Source organism: Leptopilina boulardi, unplaced genomic scaffold, assembly GCF_019393585.1.
Source record: "Leptopilina boulardi isolate dan_hultmark-lab unplaced genomic scaffold, ZJU_Lbou_2.1 LbouV2_191, whole genome shotgun sequence".
In the NCBI taxonomy this organism is placed as follows: Eukaryota; Metazoa; Arthropoda; class Insecta; order Hymenoptera; family Figitidae; genus Leptopilina; species Leptopilina boulardi.
In genome coordinates this window covers 255,384-276,111 of record NW_026137742.1, presented here as the reverse complement: position 1 = coordinate 276,111, position 20,728 = coordinate 255,384, and the positions used below count along the sequence as shown (strand labels likewise).

Sequence of the window (20,728 nt, the reverse complement as noted above, 5' to 3'; positions counted from 1 at the left end):
GACGAAGTCTTTTTAACACCTCATTGTTTCAATATCGTGTGTCGCGTGCATATGCGTTTCACTGCATTTGAAAATTAAAACAGTTAAAAACTGAAAATATTTTGAGTGACAATTGTGCTATAGTGCAATTCTATTCACGCAGTTCTTAAAAAAATCAGATGGAGAATCAGCTTTAAAGGTAGAAAAAATGATATTTTTTTAAATGTTTTTATTTCACCTCTGCGTGACTACTTTTTCCAACATGGCGTTTGCTGTTTTGCGATAGGTCAGGTTGAAAAAAGTCTATTAAATTGTATAATTAAAAAACGGGCCCAGGGCCTTATGTGGGCCCTACAAACAAAAAAGTAAATTTTTTAAATGGAACCAAGTATTTTCAAACTCAGATTCTTGTAGCCAGTGATTTCCTCTTTTCAGACATGTGGTAACTTGTGGGCCCAAAGTTAAATTTGGGCCCAAAATTCGATTTTTTGTGGTTTTAAAGGTAATTTTAGTGTGACTTAGTTCTAAGGGGTTTTTGGGGTCCCTGATTAGGAATCTGAAATCAGTTTTTAAAAATTTTTAATAACGGACCCAGAATGACTGATTAAATATGAAAAAAATGAAGGAAAATTATGAAATTTATTATTTTAGACCTATTTAGCATTTTACTTGTTAACTTAATGTTACTTTTATTGCTTTTAATTTAGTATCATAAACCTTGGGGTAAAAAATTAGATTTTTACCAATTTTAATATTTAGGGGCTTATAAGGCCCAAAATTAGATTTTCTTTGGTTTTAAAAATAATTTTAGTGTGACTTAGTTTCGAAGTGTTTTCGGGATCCCAAATTATGTATCTGACATCGATTTTTAAAAATTCAAAACAGCGGACCAAAAATGACATAAAAATTAATAAAATTAAGGAAAATTATAAAACTTTTTATTTTAGATTCATTTAGTTTTCTAATTGTTAATTCAATGTTACTTTTATAGTTTTTAATTTAGTATCATAAACTTTAAGGGAAAAAAAATTGATAGATTTTTACTAATATTAATGTTTAGGGGCTTATAAGGCTGAAAATTCTGTTTTTAGTTCTTTTAAAACTCATTTTTAAACAACAAAATTCGATATTTTGTGGTTTTCAAGGTGATTTTAGTGTGACTTAGTGCCAAGGAGTTTTCGGGGTCGCTGATTACGAATCTGAAATCAGTTTTTAAACATTTTTAATAACGGACAAAAAATGAATGATTAAAAATGAAAAAAATTAAGGGAAATTATAAAACTTCATATTTTAGACTTATTTACCCTTCTAATTATTAATTCAATGTTACATTTATTGCTTTTAATTTAGTATTATAAACCTTGGGGTAAAAAATTAGACTTTTACAAATTTTAAATTTAGGGGCTTATAAGGCCCAAAAAACGAGTTTTTTGGTTTTAAAGGGGATTTTAGTGTGAATTAGTTCTAAGGGGTTTTTGTGTTCCCTGATTGAGTTTTAAATTCATTTTAGTGTAACTTAGTTCCGATGGGTTTTCGGGCTTCTTGATTACGAATCTAAAATCAGTTTTTAAAAATTCAAAATAGCATACCCAAAATGACTAATTTAAAAATAAAAAAAATTAAGGATAATTATGAAATTTATTATTTTAGACCTATTTAGCATTTTACTTGTTAACTTAATGTTACTTTTACACAGCTCTAAATTTACTATCCTTTGGGGGCAAAAAGGAAGATTGGTTTATTTTCCAAATTTAAATTTTGGGGGCTTATGGGTTCCAAAAGTGGATCTTCTGTGGTTTTAAGAGTTATTTTAGTTTCAGGGAACTTTCTAATCTAATTTTTGGCCTTATAAGCACCTAAATTTAAAATTTGTAAAAATCTAATTTTTACCACAAGGTTTATGATACTAAATTAAAAGCAATAAAAGTAACATTGAATTAACAATAAGAAGGCTAAATAAGTTGAAAATAAGAAGTTTCATAATTTCCCTTAATTTTTAAAAATTTTTAATCAGTATTTTTGGGTCCGCTTTTTTGAATTTTAAAAAACTGATTTCAGATTCGTAATCATGGACCACGAAAACCCCTTGGAACTAAGTCACACTAAAATTACCTTTAAAATCACAAAAAATCGAATTTTGGACCTTATAAGCCCCTAAATTTAAAATTTGTAAAAATCTAATTTTTTACCCCAAAGTTTATGATACTAATTTAAAAGCAATAAAAGTAACATTTAATTAACAATTAGAAGGCTAAATAAGTCTAAAATAAGAAGTTTCATAATTTCCCTTAATTTTTTTCATTTTTAATTAGTCATTTTGGGTCCGCTATTGAAAATTTTTAAAAACTGATTTCAGATTCGTAATCAGGGACCACGAAAAGCCCTTCGAAACTAAGTCACACTAAAATCACTTTTAAAACCAAAGAAAATCTAATTTTGGGCCTTATAAGCCCCTAAATATTAAAATTTGAAAAAATCTATTAATTATTTTACCTCAAGTTTTATGATACTAAATTAAGAGCAATAAAAGTAACATTGAATTAACAATTAGCAGGCTAAGTAAGTCTAAAATAAGAAGTTTCATAATTTTCCTTAATTTTTTTCAATTTTAATTAGTCATTTTGGGTCCGTTATTGAAAATTTTTAAAAACTGACTTCATATTCGTAATCAGGGACCCCGAAAACCCCTTAAAACTAAGTTACACGAAAATCACCTTTAAAACCACAAATAATCGAATTTTGGGCCCAAATTTAACTTTGGGCCCACAAGTTACCACATGTCTGAAAAGAGGAAATCACTGGCTACAAGAATCTGAGTTTGAAAATACTTGGTTCCATTTAAAAAATTTACTTTTTTGTCTGTAGGGCCCACATAAGGCCCTGGGCCCGTTTTTTAATTATACAATTTAATAGATTTTTTTCAACCTGACATAAAAATCACCCTGTATATATATATATATATATATATAACATTATAAATTATAAATCACTATAAAAATAATATCTACCATTAACAATTAACAAATTATAATTATTGTAATAACAATTATAATTAATAATTAGTTAATAATAATTTATTATGATACAATAATTATTTATAATAAATTATGTCTAAATGATCTACAAGATGTAAAAAACACATCTAACTTCGAACATAACCTTTTATTTAAATAAATAATTGAAAATTCGGCTCGGAAAAGTATCCGGCGAACAGAAGGTTAAAAGAAGTGGCGCGAGGAAAGCAAAGGGCCTGTCGCGTTGAGAGTGGGAGGTGCAAGGATGAATAGAGATGGGCCGTAAGGCGAAAGTGGAGAGAGCGAATGGAAAAAAGAGTGGAAAGCGTGGAGTGAAAAAGGGGCGCGCCGATATTTGGAAAAAGTATAGAAAACGCGTTACCAATGACTCGGCTAAGGACAAGAAATTCATGAAGATATAGCAAAGTGTTTTGCATTCTTCATGAATTTCTCGTTACCCCCATCAGTGACATGTATCAGATTGAGGGAGGTGCGGGGTAATGGGAGATTATACGTGTCCCCAAAGTTATCACAATATTATTTATATTCCTTCAAATGATTTTATATCAATAAATTTCCATTAATTTAAAAATACGGGTAATATTGGTATAGCAATATCTACGTAATTAGCATAATAAGCTTGTAGCATACTTGCAGCAAGGTTGACGTGCTGGATTTATGACAAATAATAAAATGTCTTATTGATGCCAGCTTGCGTGGCAAGTTTGTTGCAAACTTACTTGACAAATGATGCGTTGTTAAATTCTATGGGATTTTTATGCGGCTGCCCAGTACCTTTTTTTACATTTCATCTTTTATCCACAGAAAATTTAAAAAAATAAGTAGTATCTCAGAAAACAAAATTAAATTTAACGTAATTAATTAAATAATTTTTTTTTTGATTGAATTTGAAATTTTGAAATCAAGATTAATAGTTAATGCAATTAATTTAATCATTTCACAGAAGTATTTAAAGAAAAAAATGTTAAATATTTTTAATAATTATTTAAATAAGCTCACAAATTAAATAAACAGTATACGTTTCTTAATAAATAAAAACAATTTTATTTCTCAGTTTACAATTAAACTATGAAAAATATTAAGAAAACTTATAAATACAGCAAATTTTATAGTTACAACAACCACATATTAAATAATATTTAAGTAATTGAACGAAAATTATACCTGCATTTATATTATTTTGAGATATATACTTTATTATGGAGTTTTTTAAAAATAATAAATGTTTAATTAAAACTATTGAACTACAATTTTTATTCTTGAAATTTGATATTAATAACTTTTCAATATCGTGACATCTTGCACGGCAAGCTTCAGCAAGTTTTCGTGCTGATTGAGATTATAAATTAATTACATTCATATTGAATTACATGTAAAATTCATTCACTTTGGAAGTGAATAATTTTACAGAAGAAGTTTTGTATAATGAAAACGATGTTACAAAAACAATTACTTATTTAAATCTTTCAAATGTAAATATCTATAAGAGTCTTTGAAATTTGGACAAGTTTTTCTTGTTTCACCTAAATAACCGCAAACATAACAATATTTATTGACTTGTGGCATAGAACAATTTTTTCATGAATGGCCTTGCCTTTGGCAATTAAAACAATTAAAGTTTCGTCCTTTTAATTTCTCTTTATCAAATTTTGCTTTAGGTGTATACAATTTTCTTAAAAAAAAGTTGAATTTTAAATGCGTTTTCATATTGTTGTTTTAATACATTTTGCCTCTTTTTTTGATATGTTTTATTATGATATTGTTTTTTACCATATTCGTACACTACATGAGCTTTTTCAATATTTCTATTTACTTCATCTCGCCATTTTTCAATTCCACTTTCGTCACTGTCATCACCACTGCTAGAATTATCAGTAATTTGTATAGTTACATCGTCCTCCATGCCAAGATTTGCTCCCTTTATTGCAATATTTGAAAGATATTGAATATCTTTATAACAATTAACTTTTTTATCAAAAAATTATTTACGAGATGTACAATATTTTGCGATATGATTTTTTTTTCCACATTTAAAGCACACTTTTATTGGATTATATGGATATTCACATTTTTCTTTTAAATGTCCATAACGTTTACATCGAAAGCAAAGATTTATTAATCTTACTGATAGACGAACATATTTATGAGAAAACGGTAAACTAAATTTTGGAATTTTTTTTTCTTTATATAAACGGTAAGCAGTCTCATATTCAGAGATTGTAGATTTTACATCCCAATTTTAATTTTTAAAAAAGTTGATACTTTCAGAAATGATTTTTTATGATATTTAGGAAATTAAATAAAAAGAATTAAGTTAAAATTTTTATTATTTATCTTAGAATATGTATTTATGAATGGAAAAAGTAAAAAGTGCTAAGAAAATTTGAAAGTTCACCGCAAATACTTTACATTCGGTGAGTTTTTATTTTAATTAATAATTCCACTTTTTAGTAATTAATTAATGAAAATTCCAAAATTAGGTTATTTAACAGACAAACTTTGAAAACTTATTTTATCTATTATATTAATTTATTTACTACTTTAACTTTAATAATTAAAAAATAGATATAATTAATCGATTCTGAACAAGAACCAATAATTTTTTTTACACTTTTAACAATTTTTCTATGTTTTTAAAAAAAGTTTCTAAATGCTAAAAAGGTGATAATTTTCCGCACCTTGTCCACTTTAAATACATATTTTAAGATAAATAATACAAATTATAACTTAATTCTCTTTATTTCGTTTCCTAAATATCATAAAGAATCATTTCTGAAAGTATCATCTTCTTTAAAAATTAGGCCGCAACGACTTTAGGTGAAATATAATGGAATGACCCTTTGCCATTCTATCAAATTTATTGTGTACACAATAAAATTTTATCAAGTCACAATTATAATAAATTTATTAATGCCCTTTTTTAATACAGTGTCACAAGCAATGAACCGCTGGAAAATATTGGTGGCCGGTTATACCAAGGAACGGTATAGATTGAAGACATACGTTCCTTCGGGATCCGCAGCACAAAAGGCTCCTACAGTTGAATGGCCATATTTCAACGATTTAAATTTTCTACAAAAAACTATAGATCATATGGGGTAATAATATCATAATTATCTAATTTAATTAACAAAAAACAATTTTTCTAATTTTTAAGGGGTAACTGCGACAATATTTTCAAAAAATTAAAAAAAAATTTTCTTACCGATTTTATTTTATGACCAATGAATTATTCAGGTTTTTTGAGAATTTTAATTAATTCCTTCAAATAATTGAAAATATTGTCGCAGTTCTCCCTTTAATAAGTGAAACTACTCTTATTATTTGTCCTTCAGCGGAATTTGAATTTTTTTTCAAAAACTGTCTTTTTAGCACTTAAAGTATTGAAAAATTGATTTGCGAAAATTTTGGTAAAATAAAGAAGCAATAAAATAATATTTGAATAATTTTGTTTTAGTTACGTCGAAACTTTCCATAAAGCACCACCTCATCCATATCAAGAAGTGAAAGAGGTGGAAGTAGAAGAAATGGCACGTGAAGAAGAAGGTAAACTTCTCACAATTGCAATTGATTAAAATTTTTAATGAAATTTTTTTATTTTTAAAACGATACACAGTATTTTATTTTTTGAAAATATTATTTTTAACCTTTAATCTATAAGTCAAAAACTGACATAAATTACACTAATTTTTGAGGTAATATTCCCTTCTGGATCTAATTTTTGAATAGAAATTTACCTCTTGATATTTCAACTGTACGTCAAAAAGACTTAAATATTTACCTAAATTTAAAAACTGTAAATTTTTAAAGGGGAGCCTTTACCCACATTTTTAACTATATTAATCAAATGATTTAACTTTTCCTTATTCTTATAGTAAATGGTGGAGACAAATTCAAATGTTATAAAATAGAATCAGTCAAAAAATATTTTTACCCTTCTTAAATTTTTATTTTTCTTACAAATTAATAGATTTTGAAATAAAAAATATCATTGTTATTCAATTCTTTAAAGATTTCATTTGTTTATTTTTCTAACTAATTTCATAATTTTTAAAAAATATAAAATATAATGTTACATCCCGGTAACAATTTTCCCTAATTTTCCTTAAAATTATCATTAAAATAAGACATTTTATATAATTCTATGATAATTTTACAATACTTAAACTATATGTCTTATTTTAATGTATTTATTTATGTATATATTGATAGGATAGAGTGTGGAAACGAAATCGATCTCAAAAGAGATATGACATTCGTTTTCACCATAAAAGTTCAGAAAGTTGAAAAGCTAAAAATAGGATATATGTAAGCAAAATGTGAAGCAAGTTCGAGCTTGTTTTTTTATACGCGTGAAGAATGTAAAGGTTGTGAAGATCCAAGTGTAATATGATCTTCAAAAGCCCATTGTCAGCATATAAAAGAGAGAATTCAGAAAGAAGAAGATTCAATGTCATACATGCGATGTAGATCATTACCATATAAGGAAAGTGATTCTATTTATAGATCACCCCTTCCTCAATAATATGACATTTCTCCCATTAATTAGCATAATCGACTAGTATATAAACAAGAGCTTTTTCCATAAAGCTTGTCAAAAGTTCCGGTGCAATCTCTAACATCGTAGAGCGACCCTTCAGTTTACTTTCGCCATAATTATTGTATTCTTTCCTGATAGCCAATAGGTGCAAGTTAATTTGACTTTTCACTTAGAACATAGTTCTTTCCTGATAGCCAATAGGTGCAAGAGAAGCAAATTAACACTTAGAATCAATAATTTAATGGAAATAACTGTCGTATTTATAACTTGTAACGATATTCTCTATCTCTCTCTATGAATTTCCTATATTCCCGTCGAACATGTGCTCAACGGAAAATTCTATAGAGAAGACGCTACAAAAATGGCGTTAATCATACACTTTTCCGATTTATAAATTCCACGCTTTGAATTTATAAAAAGACCCACGGCGATCCGTTTAGAGGTTTCTCCTCAGCGCCAGGTAAAAGATTACCCGGATCCCCGTTGACCGTTTCGAAGTGTGAACTCTACCCGGGCTAGCTCGACTTACCGCGAGTTCACACATTACACTAAGCGAAACATTTATTTTATTCTCAGGACGTGAGTTACACACACAGGTGAGAGAGAACGACACACTACACTGAATTTAATAAATGAAACACTGCAATTTAAATAATTTTTATATAAATTATTTCTAATTCTGAATTTATTAAACTCAATTATTACACTCGAGAAATCCACACTACTAGTTGGTGAGATCAGCCGGCGAGAACAGGTTGGCGTCCATTTTCCTTGCCATGCGGTCGGCCAATATTATCCTGTTTATTCTCGGTTTTTTCCGTATAAATTCACCACAAAGATGCCAGATTTCGGGAAGAACTGTCCACTAACCTTTGATCTTGTTCAATATCTTCCGATAATCCATACTTTCGGTTATACCGGCAAAACAATTAAAAAAAGATAAATAATCAATTAATTCTCTGTCTTAATCTGTGAGTAGCCAAACTCGAACTGATTTGCAACAGCAGGGTCGCCTGACCCAGTGACCTGCGCAATGCGTGTGGCCCCTGAGGGTTGACATCCTCGGTATACTTCCGTGTCAGATCCCAATTAATATCGGATGTGATTATTAATTATGTGAATAATTAATAATATAAAGTCCAAAAATGTGAAGATCTTCTTCATTGAAATCTTCTTTCTCACCCGACTGATCAAATTTTATACAATAACAAAATAATAATTTGAGCAAATGTGGATTTCTCTATTCATTGAGAAATATATTATTGCTCTTTTTCAGTAATAATTTGTACATGTTTTCTTTTACAAATTATTATAAACAAAGTACATGAAGTAAGATTTATATATAAAAAAATACAATAATTATTTTTTATAAAACAATAACCAATAAAGAAAAATATAAAGGTTGAGTCCGGGTTTGGCTATTATTTTTCTTACTTTTTATCGAAAACGCGATATTTAATTAATATTAAAAATTCTACTAATAATTTAGTTTTCGGCGAAACCTCTGAAAACTGTCTTTAAACGGGATAATTAAATTACCACGTTACAACTCCCCTGGGCCTAGCCGAAACCTATCTCCTGAATTTTTCAGAAATATGGCCAGATTCTTCCCTTTCATTAGGCATTTTTCAATTGATATATTTAAATATTGAACCAATTAATTTCTATTTTGATTAACCACTGGTCTGACAGGTAAACTGATATGAAAAATCTCTTTTAATTCTGATTTTACTCTTTAACCAGCAATGTTCTGTCTACTATCGATTCAGTATTTTATTTCAATTTCTTTTCAAATAATATAAATTGTTAAACTTACCGATCCTCGGAGTTCTTGAACACCATTGACAGGGAGTGAACTGGGAATTAGGAATAATTCGAAATTTTTATATTACAAAAGAAAATACGTAATATATTTTTATCAAAAGTCACAACAAAAAAAATATATATATGAAACATATCCCTTATCCGAATACGGTACAGTCACAGCCTATTTACTCTTTGACTATATTAAGGTACACGGTTTAAACCTGAGAGTTTTCTAAGGGAATAAAACTATTCTAAATAATCTCAATTGACTTACAATTCTAGTTATACTGAAAACTTTACCTAGTCTCACTGTAATTCTCTCATAACTAACAGTCTTTGGTTTTAAAATACCATATTAAATATAAAACTAAAAAAAAATACTAAATATATATTTAACCAAATAACTGATAAACAAAACAGAATATGATTTCTAAATGGGAATAGAGAGAGAGAAAAAAACAAACTTACAAACTTTTATGAGCTCTAGGGAGAAACAGAAAAGAAAATTGAAAATGATAATAAAAAAAAACTTATACATGGGCCTTATTGGTCCCGATGTGGACAATCATTTTCAAGGTGGCGTCTATTGCGGCATCTGATGCACCACAATAAGCTGGCTACCATCCCGGTCGACCGTTGTAGTTCCCAACGAACAATGGCCTCCGTACCGATTTGTTCGGCGAAGCTCCGAGCAATTTCTCTAGCCGCTTCTAGTTCGGCTCTGTCCCGTGCTTCTGTCTCTCTTCTCCTTCTCTCTTCTCTTTCATTCCAAAGAGCTTCTGCTTCCTCAATTTTCTTTTTATAAGCAGCTTCTTTGGCTGATTTCTCCTTATCTGCTTTGGCCTTAACTTCTCGACCAAGTTTGTGACCTTGTTCGGCTGCGGTCCTTTGCTCTTGCCTTCGGCGTTCTAACTCCCTGATGTGTTTTGGAGGTCTATTAGGCTCGGTCCTTAACCGGAATTCTCTCCAAGTCTCGTCCTCCCTTCGGTTGGGCCTGGATTGAACTGGACGGGTAAAACCGTCCTCCGAATCGGAATTTCTTGTCGATCTTGGATCCGTATTTCGGCTGGCTTCGGCACCTGCCGGCTCCCATGTTTGCTCAGCGTATTGAACGGATGATTGCCGTTCACGATTTCTGTTTCGAGATGTTGACGGTTCAACCGGGTAAGTGCCTTCCTCCCAATCATAGTTTAAGGGTCGTGACTGATGTTGATGTATCCAATGATCTTCTTCACGACTCTGTTCTCTTCTTTGGATCATCGATTGAGAACTTTGATTTAAGCATATTATCTCAGTTTACAAGCGATAGCGTAAGCGAAGCATAAAAAAAAATAAGCTTAAAGCAGATAAATACATGCACAAATTAAAATAAAACATTTTCTATTCTAAGGGACTTGGCTTTAAGGTGGTCTCTTACTCCCCCCCTCCCTAGGTTCTCTGTAGGGGATAAGTAATTTTACTGGGAACCTACCTAATATTCTACCACTTTCTGTTGCGATTTCGTAAACTGACGGCCCTAATACGCGTACTACGGTATGTGGTCCTTGGTTTTTCCCTCCGAAACCTCGGGTGATACCTTTTTGAGCTGATGACGTGATTAACTTTTTGCACATAACTCTGTCTCCTACTTTGAATGTCGCGTGTCGACGTCTTTTGTCATAGTTTACTTTTTGACGATCGAAGGCGCTGTCCATTTGTAAAGATATGAGATCTTGCAATTCTCTAAGTTTTTCTATTCGCTCTATCCATTTTTCTTGGTTTTCGGGTATAGGATCTACCGGTTCCTCTACTCTATTGCGTAGGTTATTAAAGGGTGTCGGTTCTATGGCAGTATTCATAAATGCTGGACTTACGCCCGTGCTTCCGTGTACTGCCGTATTATACGCAAAACGCAAATTATTCAAATATATGTCCCATTTCTTGTGATTTTTCGATACATACGCGGAAATCATTGTCTTAATCACTCGATTTACCCGCTCGACTGGATCTGACTGTGGGTGGTAAATCGGAGTGAAGGAATGTTTAATTCCGTAAGCCTCGGTTATACCTTCGAACGCTTGATTTACGTATTCTGTTCCGTTGTCTGAAATCAGTATTTGGGGCGCTCCCCAACGATTTAGAATCAAATCTTCAAAAGCTTTTATTATTGATTCCGCGTTCGATTTTCGCATTGGTGCTAACTCTATGTATCGCGTATATAAATCTTCGAAAATCACAAGGTATTTGTAACCTAGAGAAGTTTTGGGCCATGGACCCATTACATCTGTTGCTACTACTTTCCAGGGCTTTTGGACTACACGTTTGCCCATTAGACCTGCGGCTGGTCTTTGGTCGGGTTTGATTCGTTGACAAATATCACAAGTTCCGACCCATTCTTTTATGTCCCTATACATTCCTGGCCAGTAGTAATTTATTGTCGCCCTTCGGTATGTTTTCTCGATACCGAGGTGACCTGCTTGGGGTTCGCAGTGAATTTCATTGAACACTATTTGTCTTTGTTCTTCAGGTACTACTAATTTCCAAGCGTCTAAATCGTCAATTACCGAATCTATCAGTGGATTTGGGCGATATCGGTACAGTTTTCCGTCGGTAACTTTCCATCCGTGGAATTTCCTCGGGGTTTCCTCAACTTCCCTCATACGTTGGCAATACCAAGGGTCTTCGACTGGGGTCAAAGCAGCTATTGGTAGCGCCATCTCCTCTTCATACATTCTTGATAGTGCATCTGGGACAAGGTGTTCCGAACCTTTCCGATACACCACATCGAAATCGTATTCTAGGAGATCGAGCGCCCACCGAGCCAGCCGCCCCGTCGGATTATGCAAGTTATGCAGCCAACGTAATGAGCTGTGGTCAGTGATGACAGTAAAGTGAAACCCCTCGAGGTAATGACGAAATTTCTTAACCGCCCAAATTACCGCGAGACATTCCCTTTCGGTAACTGAGTATTTTCTTTCGGCTTCCGTGAGCGTTCGACTCGCGTATGCTATTGCCCGATTTTTCCCGTCTTGTAGTTGAGTAAGAACTGCACCAATACCGAAATCACTTGCGTCGGTGTGTAGTTCAAACGGTAGCGTAAAGTCGGGGTACGTTAAAGTCGGCGCAGTCGCAATTAATTCTTTTAGTTGTTCGAACGCGTTTTGTTGGGATTCGTCCCATTGCCACGGAATGCCTGTTCTCAAGAGTCTGTTCAAGGGTTCAGCTAGTGTTGCTAATTGAGGGATAAAATGTCGGTACCACGATGCCATTCCGAGAAATCGTCTCAGTTGCTTAATTGTCTTTGGCTCGGGGTAGCTTTGAATAGGTTCGACTTTTTCTGGGTCTACTTGTAAACCTTCCTGGTTTACGAGAAATCCTAAATATCGGGCGGTTGTTAGACCGAACTTGCTTTTTACAGGATTAATCGTAAGACCTGCTTCTTGTAAACGATCGATAACAATCTTTAACCATTTCTTGTGATCTTCGAGAGTCTCAGTCACTATCACGATATCATCTAGGTATGCGTATACGTATGGTTCCATTTCCGGACCAATAAGGGAGTCAATTAACCTTTGAAAAGTCGCTGGTGCTCCTGACAGGCCGAATGGCATACGAGTGAACTGAAATAGTCCCATACCTGGTACTGTAAATGCGGTATATTCTTTACTCTTTTCCTCTAAGGGAATCTGGTGATAACCCCATTTTAAATCTAGTGTCGTGATGTATTTTGCTGCCCTGAGTTTTTCTAAAATCATATCCATCTTCGGTAGTGGATAAGCATCGGTTTTCGCTACTCGGTTTAATTTACGGAAGTCTATACATAACCTATATGTTCCGTCTGGTTTTCGGACTAATCGGAACTAATCGAAGAAGAGAAGAAACAAATTTTTCTAAATCTTCTCTTTCTTCGGCCGAAATTGTTCTAAGGCCGTTTACTTGGTCTGCTTCCGTGGGGACATTTTCACCCTCTATACTAATAGCTTCTACACCCTCTTCAGTATAGTGATGAACAGAGTCTGGGTAGTCGGACATATACCAAGCTCTTCGACTACCATCGTGTATTACGCCGAAGGTGTGGATAAAGTCTACTCCCAAGAAAACTTGTTCACCCATTCCCGGGACTATCAACACCTTCATCATGCGGGACACACGATCGACTTCTATTGGGAGATAGCAGACAGCTTTTACTGGACGCACCGTTCCGTCGGCGGTCATGACTGCTTTTTCGGTTGCTGGTTGCAATTCCGCTTTATACTTTTCGGCAATTGCTAAACCGATATCTCCTAATACAGTACGTGAAGCACCATTATCTATTAGGGCTTGCACGTTGGGGGTATTGCCTATCCTAATGTTCGTGAATACCCTCAAATTAAAACCTTTATCCTCTGGCGGTGGTTCTTTTACTTCTAACCGCAGAGGTATCGACTCAGAATTTTCTTGTGGCGCGGTATCCGTTTTCAATTGGGCCAATATGGTTCGATTGCCCTTCCATGGGTACGCGCCGTTACATGCCTCAACTCGATCGTTGATTCGGACAGTTTGGTCAGCCTCATTTGGACGGGTGGCTTTCCTGTTTTTCGACTTCCTATCAACTTTCTTTGTGGATTTCCGTGTACTATCTAGAATTTCGGGTACGGAAGAATCCACGGTTACTGTAATGTCTGGTGTTGAGGTCTGAGTTGTGTCTAAGGAGGGGGAAGCGACCTTTACTTCTACTCCTTCTTTCGGTTTCCCGGACAATTTTCGCACGATTTTGTTTTAACCCCCTCTTTTCCGCAACGCTTACAATAATCATTCCGATTGGGTCTAGCGCATCCTGTTTGAAAATGACCTTTTTTCTTACAGTTAAAACAAATTACTTCATCGGGGTCAAAATTACTGTCGGTTTTCTTATTTGATTCCGATGAAATAGGGGTTTTCTCTTTGTCCGATTTCTTATCTGACGGAGGGTACTTTTTCTTGTTCCATTTGGAACCTCCGCGATTCTGGTTGGACGGATGTTGATTGTTTTGTTGGTATGACGTTTTTCCATTCACCAACGCTGCTATCAATGCATCCATTGTTTTGGGCCAAAGATCGGTTTTATTTTCGGAACTCGCTTCCGTTTCGATATCCGTATTCTGTTTCGAAACTTTTGACGGTTCTGGTTCTATCGCCGCGATTGTGTTCTGTTTTGATTTTACCTTACCTTGCCCTTGAAATGCGTATTCCGGAATTAGCGATTTCTCCGGCGGTGGTGGGGGTAAATCGTCGTCTGTTATCGCGGTTACTCTTTCGTATTCGTCGGATAAATCCGCGAGTCCGTTATAATCGTAAAACTCGAATCTTCTAATTGCCCTTCTGTAGTCTGGGCGAAGGTTGGCGTGGACTCTATCCATCTGTGCTGTCATGTCTATATGTCTGGTTGACAGCTGGTAAAGTCCGTACATGCAGGTTAGGTAATCGGCTGCAGATTCTCCGGGACCTTGTTTTCTAGAGAGAATCTGTTCGTCCAGCCGGTCCTGAAACCTGGAGTCGCCAAACCTTCTTTGGAAGTGTCTTTTACAATCTTCCCAGTTTGACCAACGTTGGCGGTTTTGTCGGTACCAGTGAGCCGCCATGTCTGTTAGAAGGAAAGGCATTGCTACGAGAAGCTCTTCGTCTGTCATAAACGATGCTTCTCTACCTTCCTCAACTCGCCACAAGAAATTGTCTATACTGGAGTTTTTCTGTCCATCGAATTTTATTTTCCAGCTTTCGACAATTCTTGTCACGTCTCTAGGTGATCGATTCTGATTTCGCGTATTGGGAAGAAATTTTTGTCTCGCGTACCCGTCTGTTGTTTGTTTCTCTTGTGAGGCTGAGGTCGGGTTCACGTAAGGAAACAAACTGGTCGGGGGGTACAATGGGTCATTTTGCCCATATTGCGCTTGAGAGTACCGGTCTATTTTCTGTTGGTACCCTTGTTGAGGAGGAAACCGCCCCTCATTTCCACTCCAAGTCAAGCCTGAAAACGATACGTTCGTGTTACCGTGAGTAACCGATTGAACCGTAGGTGGCGCTGACACGTTTGTTGAAAACCGCGGTTGTGTGTTTTCTATAGTCGGGTACACATGTCCGTGATTGTCAAAGTGTCTATTATGGTACGTTTGTGTCGACTGTCTTGTGACTGTTGTCGTTGTGTGACATGTCGGGCATGTAGTCGATACTATCTGTGGAGTCTGGTTTTGTACCATTGTTGTCAGGGCCTTAATTTGATTCTGCATTGCAAAAATTGCTTCTCGTAACTCTTGGGTTTCGGTTTTTTCATTGTAGGCTGACTTTTGTTTTACCCCTTCCCCTTCTATTCTTATTTGCGTATTTACATTTGGGAAGTGGTAGTTTGGGGGTGGAAGAGTGTTGTGAAAATTTTCTGGTCTGAAGTTTTGTTCAATGTTTTCGTACTTGTTTTCTGTAAAATTATTTCCCCCACCACTTGTTATTGGGCTTTCAGGAAGAGGAAAATTTCTCGCGGAACCGGGAGTATTAGGGGTTGACGTCTGTATTACCCCTGCTGGTATAACGAACGCTTCGTCATTTTCGTACCATGGTACATCCGTATGTCCTGTCATTCGCGCGATTAACCTTTCTATGCGCGATTGTAATTCTTCGTAAGAACCTGAGGTGTTACAATCGTGTAACCGCAATTGTTCTTGCATTTCCTCAAAAGCGCGGACTTTTGTTCTTAATTCGTCTATTAGACTGGTTCCCGTTTTACTTTGGGTTTCGGATGTGTTCGCGGTTTCTTCCGATTCTATTTCCTCCCCAGATTTCTTTAATTCTGCTTCTGGGTTTCCCTGATTGGGTGTGTGGGTGGATCTACTATCGTCCGACATTTTTATTGACAAAACAACTCAAAGAAAATTTAACACAATTACAATTTTCAAGAAATTTCACTAAAATTCCTAAATTCTTGAAAATTTCCAAAATTTCCTTAAATTTCAATGTTCTAATTAAGGAATTTGATATTAATTTTTCAAAACACAAAACAATTGTTTTAACTTTTGGTTTAATCACTTTATACACTACCAAATTTGAAAAATTATAAAATTCTCTAAAATTTTCAAAATTTCCAAAATTTCCAAAAATTTCCGTAATTTTGGAATTTGCTTTTTCTGTTTGGAAATATTTATTTATTATTAAACTCTGTTATTGGGATAATTTATGTGATTATTTTTCTAAATTTCATAAATTACCGATAAATTACCCAATATTTCTGGTAAATTTCCGGTACATTGTTTTATTGACACTCGGTTCGGAAATTTTAACCGCATTCTGAAAAAAAATTTCAATTTAAAATATTCAAAGTTCATTGGAATCACTACTTTTCTTAAATTTCCAATGTTTCCGGTAATTTTTCCACTGTTTCACAAATTTCTAGAGGAAAAAAAATTTTATTTTCACGAAATTTTAACAACTTTACTTTATTAGATAAATTTCTGTCATTAAAGGTCGTTTTACTTAATATTGTCTAAAATTTCATAAATTACCGGAAAATTTCACGGAAATTTTCACTGCACTATTTTTCATGACACTCGATTTGAAAATTTTTCCGTAAACAAATTAATTTGTTACTGAATATTTTTAAAATTACCGAATTTTCCAGAAATTTCATAAATTTCCACACTATATTGGTAACTTTTCCAAAGTTTTCTATTAGTTACCAAAAAAAAACATTTTGAAAATTTATGGAGCTCGAGTATTAGCCATAGTTGAGAACTTGTCAAAAATTTATTTACTTGTACTTTTAAATTTATTTCCACTATTATGACTGTCTGATTTTATTTTCTCTAATTCCCTATTTTCACTTCTATCCCGGTGTGTCAATATTCCGAGAATTTTTCTTTAAAAAAAATCACTTTTTCTTATTTTTCTAGAAAAAAAATTCCTTGTAATTGTCGCGATACTACTATATTACTCTATTCGCGAGGGATAGTAGGGGACACTGCTGGTACATTTTCTACATGCTGAAAATAAATGCATTTTAAGCTACTACAAACATAATTTAAAAAAAAATTTTCATTACTATATGTAAGCAATAAAGCAAGAGAAAAAAAAATTTTCTTTTTCTGTCAGACCAGATAATTGTCAATCAAATAAATTTTAAATTTTTCTTTTAAGTAAAAAAAATTTGACTTTACTCACCAGTAGTGTAGATTCTCGATTTACACAAAAACAAATTTTCTTTTAATTAAATTTTCATTTTAAACTTTTCACTAATGAAATCCAATTAAAATTTTCTTTTCATAATTGAAAACACTATGAGTCACTTCTCTCTCAGCTATGCTGATCCGCGAGTTGGGCGCCACTGTTGTAACGATATTCTCTATCTCTCTCTATGAATTTCCTATATTCCCGTCGAACATGTGCTCAACGGAAAATTCTATAGAGAAGACGCTACAAAAATGGCGTTAATCATACACTTTTCCGATTTATAAATTCCACGCTTTGAATTTATAAAAAGACCCACGGCGATCCGTTTAGAGGTTTCTCCTCAGCGCCAGGTAAAAGATTACCCGGATCCCCGTTGACCGTTTCGAAGTGTGAACTCTACCCGGGCTAGCTCGACTTACCGCGAGTTCACACATTACACTAAGCGAAACATTTATTTTATTCTCAGGACGTGAGTTACACACACAGGTGAGAGAGAACGACACACTACACTGAATTTAATAAATGAAACACTGCAATTTAAATAATTTTTATATAAATTATTTCTAATTCTGAATTTATTAAACTCAATTATTACACTCGAGAAATCCACACTACTAGTTGGTGAGATCAGCCGGCGAGAACAGGTTGGCGTCCATTTTCCTTGCCATGCGGTCGGCCAATATTATCCTGTTTATTCTCGGTTTTTTCCGTATAAATTCACCACAAAGATGCCAGATTTCGGGAAGAACTGTCCACTAACCTTTGATCTTGTTCAATATCTTCCGATAATCCATACTTTCGGTTATACCGGCAAAACAATTAAAAAAAGATAAATAATCAATTAATTCTCTGTCTTAATCTGTGAGTAGCCAAACTCGAACTGATTTGCAACAGCAGGGTCGCCTGACCCAGTGACCTGCGCAATGCGTGTGGCCCCTGAGGGTTGACATCCTCGGTATACTTCCGTGTCAGATCCCAATTAATATCGGATGTGATTATTAATTATGTGAATAATTAATAATATAAAGTCCAAAAATGTGAAGATCTTCTTCATTGAAATCTTCTTTCTCACCCGACTGATCAAATTTTATACAATAACAAAATAATAATTTGAGCAAATGTGGATTTCTCTATTCATTGAGAAATATATTATTGCTCTTTTTCAGTAATAATTTGTACATGTTTTCTTTTACAAATTATTATAAACAAAGTACATGAAGTAAGATTTATATATAAAAAAATACAATAATTATTTTTTATAAAACAATAACCAATAAAGAAAAATATAAAGGTTGAGTCCGGGTTTGGCTATTATTTTTCTTACTTTTTATCGAAAACGCGATATTTAATTAATATTAAAAATTCTACTAATAATTTAGTTTTCGGCGAAACCTCTGAAAACTGTCTTTAAACGGGATAATTAAATTACCACGTTACAAACTATAAATACTAAAGAAATCCTGCATTATCTCTTTTTCTAAATTTGTCAATTTAGTATATGTTGCTTCTCTTACACCTGCTATAAAATTCATTCCTGTCAAAGGTGCGAGTGACGAGAAATAATAATAAAGAATATTGCAATTCTTTAAATAGTTATAAAACAATCTAAGTCGTTAAAGTTACACAAGTGCGACCAAAACGAACTATTTCAAATCAAATCAAAACCAATTATAACGACTAAGCTATAATCATCGATTTATCCGACTTCATTGCTAAAAGTAAGTAAAAGAATTGTAAACTTGTATCATTATTGTATAATCATTACTATATAATTATTATTTAATCAATAAATGTTACAAAAGGGAATATTTGACTTATTATTGTAACGCAAAACCCGTAGTTTTGACAAGTGACCACGATCCTACATAAAAATAAATATCAGGCTTTATCAACCTGATTAATCAGCCTTATTACATTTAAGTAAATAAAATTCATTTTATTTAAAAACCACGCCTAGTTCGGAACGTAACATATAAAGAGATTATTATAAAATTATGATTTAAAATTATTTGGAAAAATAATGAATTTTTAAATTTGTTAATTTCTAAAAAAAAAAATTCAAACGAAGTCAAAATATTTGTGACCGATTTTATTTTATGTACATTGAATTTTTCTCAAAAAAATAATGTAAAAATAATGAAGATTTAAATCATTTTATTGGTGTAGATAAAATTGTGGGTGATGTCTTCCCTTAATCTAAAAGGGGTTGCGGAATTTTTTTATAATATATTACTTACTTATGTATACATGTGTAGAAGCTGTATAAACATTAGAATTAACATTGCAATTTGTCTTTACAGATATATTCTCCTCATTTCCTATTCCTCAAATATCTACTTCTGAAATACCCACTGTTAGAATGCCTTCTGCTTCTTCATCCGAAGATAATTTATCGGGAAAAAGAAGATAATAAGAAGGGAAAGACTTCTAGTGCTGATGGATGTGAGGAAGCACATCTTCAAAAACAAGAAATGGCTATGCTACAACGAATTAAAAAAATTAATTGAAAAATAAATATCAACAAATATTGTTTTTTCGGTTCTCAAATAAAGTCTTCAATTTATATTCTTTATATTAAGGTGTCTAATAATTTTTGTTCTTTTAATTCCCGGTTATTCGCGATTTAAGATATTAAAAATTTTTTTTACTACACATTTTAACAAATATACTTTCTTATTATAAAAAAGTTATTTTTATTGTGAAATTAAACCTTACAAAAACAGTACTGGCCACCTACAATTTTATTAAACGTTTTCGATAATAAAACTATTATTTATCTAACCAAATTAATTTTAATTTGTCAATTGTGAAACGAAGATCATAAAAAAGAAGATTGGACAAGAATAAATAATCTAATAATAACAAATTGTTAAAAATAAAGAAAATTGATCGTGGAATTAAAAATTTGGAAATCTTACTTTGTTTGGAATCACTTGAAATTTGTTAGTTAGGGGTTTTTGTGATCGCTGATTAAGAATCGAACCTTTTGTTTTCAGAAATTAAAAATGGATCCAATATAGCGGCCAAAATTTATAATTTTTAGAAATGGAGGTAAATTTTTTATCAGCAACCCCAAAAACCTCCGAATAATAAACAAACTATTTCGAGAAAATTTAAAAAAAAATGGGGAAAACAGAAATGACACGAAGGTAAGTAAGAAAGGTTTCCCCTTTTTGTTAACATACAAAACAATAATTCAAAGTAATAGTATAAATGG

The 20,728-nt window shown here is 32.9% G+C and overlaps 1 protein-coding gene across 1 annotated transcript; it reads left to right on the top strand.

The window, feature by feature from the left end:
* Window positions 1-32: 32 nt before the first annotated feature.
* Window positions 33-20,083, top strand: LOC127277926 (uncharacterized). Its single transcript, XM_051299375.1, has 4 exons — window positions 33-178; window positions 5,944-6,112; window positions 6,472-6,560; window positions 19,812-20,083. The coding sequence occupies exons 2-4, from the start codon at window positions 5,955-5,957 to the stop codon at window positions 19,919-19,921; spliced, it is 357 nt and encodes a 118-aa protein (XP_051155332.1). The 5' UTR covers window positions 33-178; window positions 5,944-5,954; the 3' UTR covers window positions 19,922-20,083.
* Window positions 20,084-20,728: the final 645 nt, after the last annotated feature.

Excerpts from the sequence above, each read along its gene's own strand:
- LOC127277926 (XM_051299375.1), top strand. The coding sequence starts at position 5,955 with ATGAACCGCTGGAAAATATTGGTGGCCGGTTATACCAAGGAACGGTAT. Across the intron at positions 6,113-6,471 it reads AAAACTATAGATCATATGGG|TTACGTCGAAACTTTCCATA; the intron begins GTAATAATATCA and ends ATTTTGTTTTAG. Across the intron at positions 6,561-19,811 it reads AATGGCACGTGAAGAAGAAG|ATATATTCTCCTCATTTCCT; the intron begins GTAAACTTCTCA and ends TTGTCTTTACAG.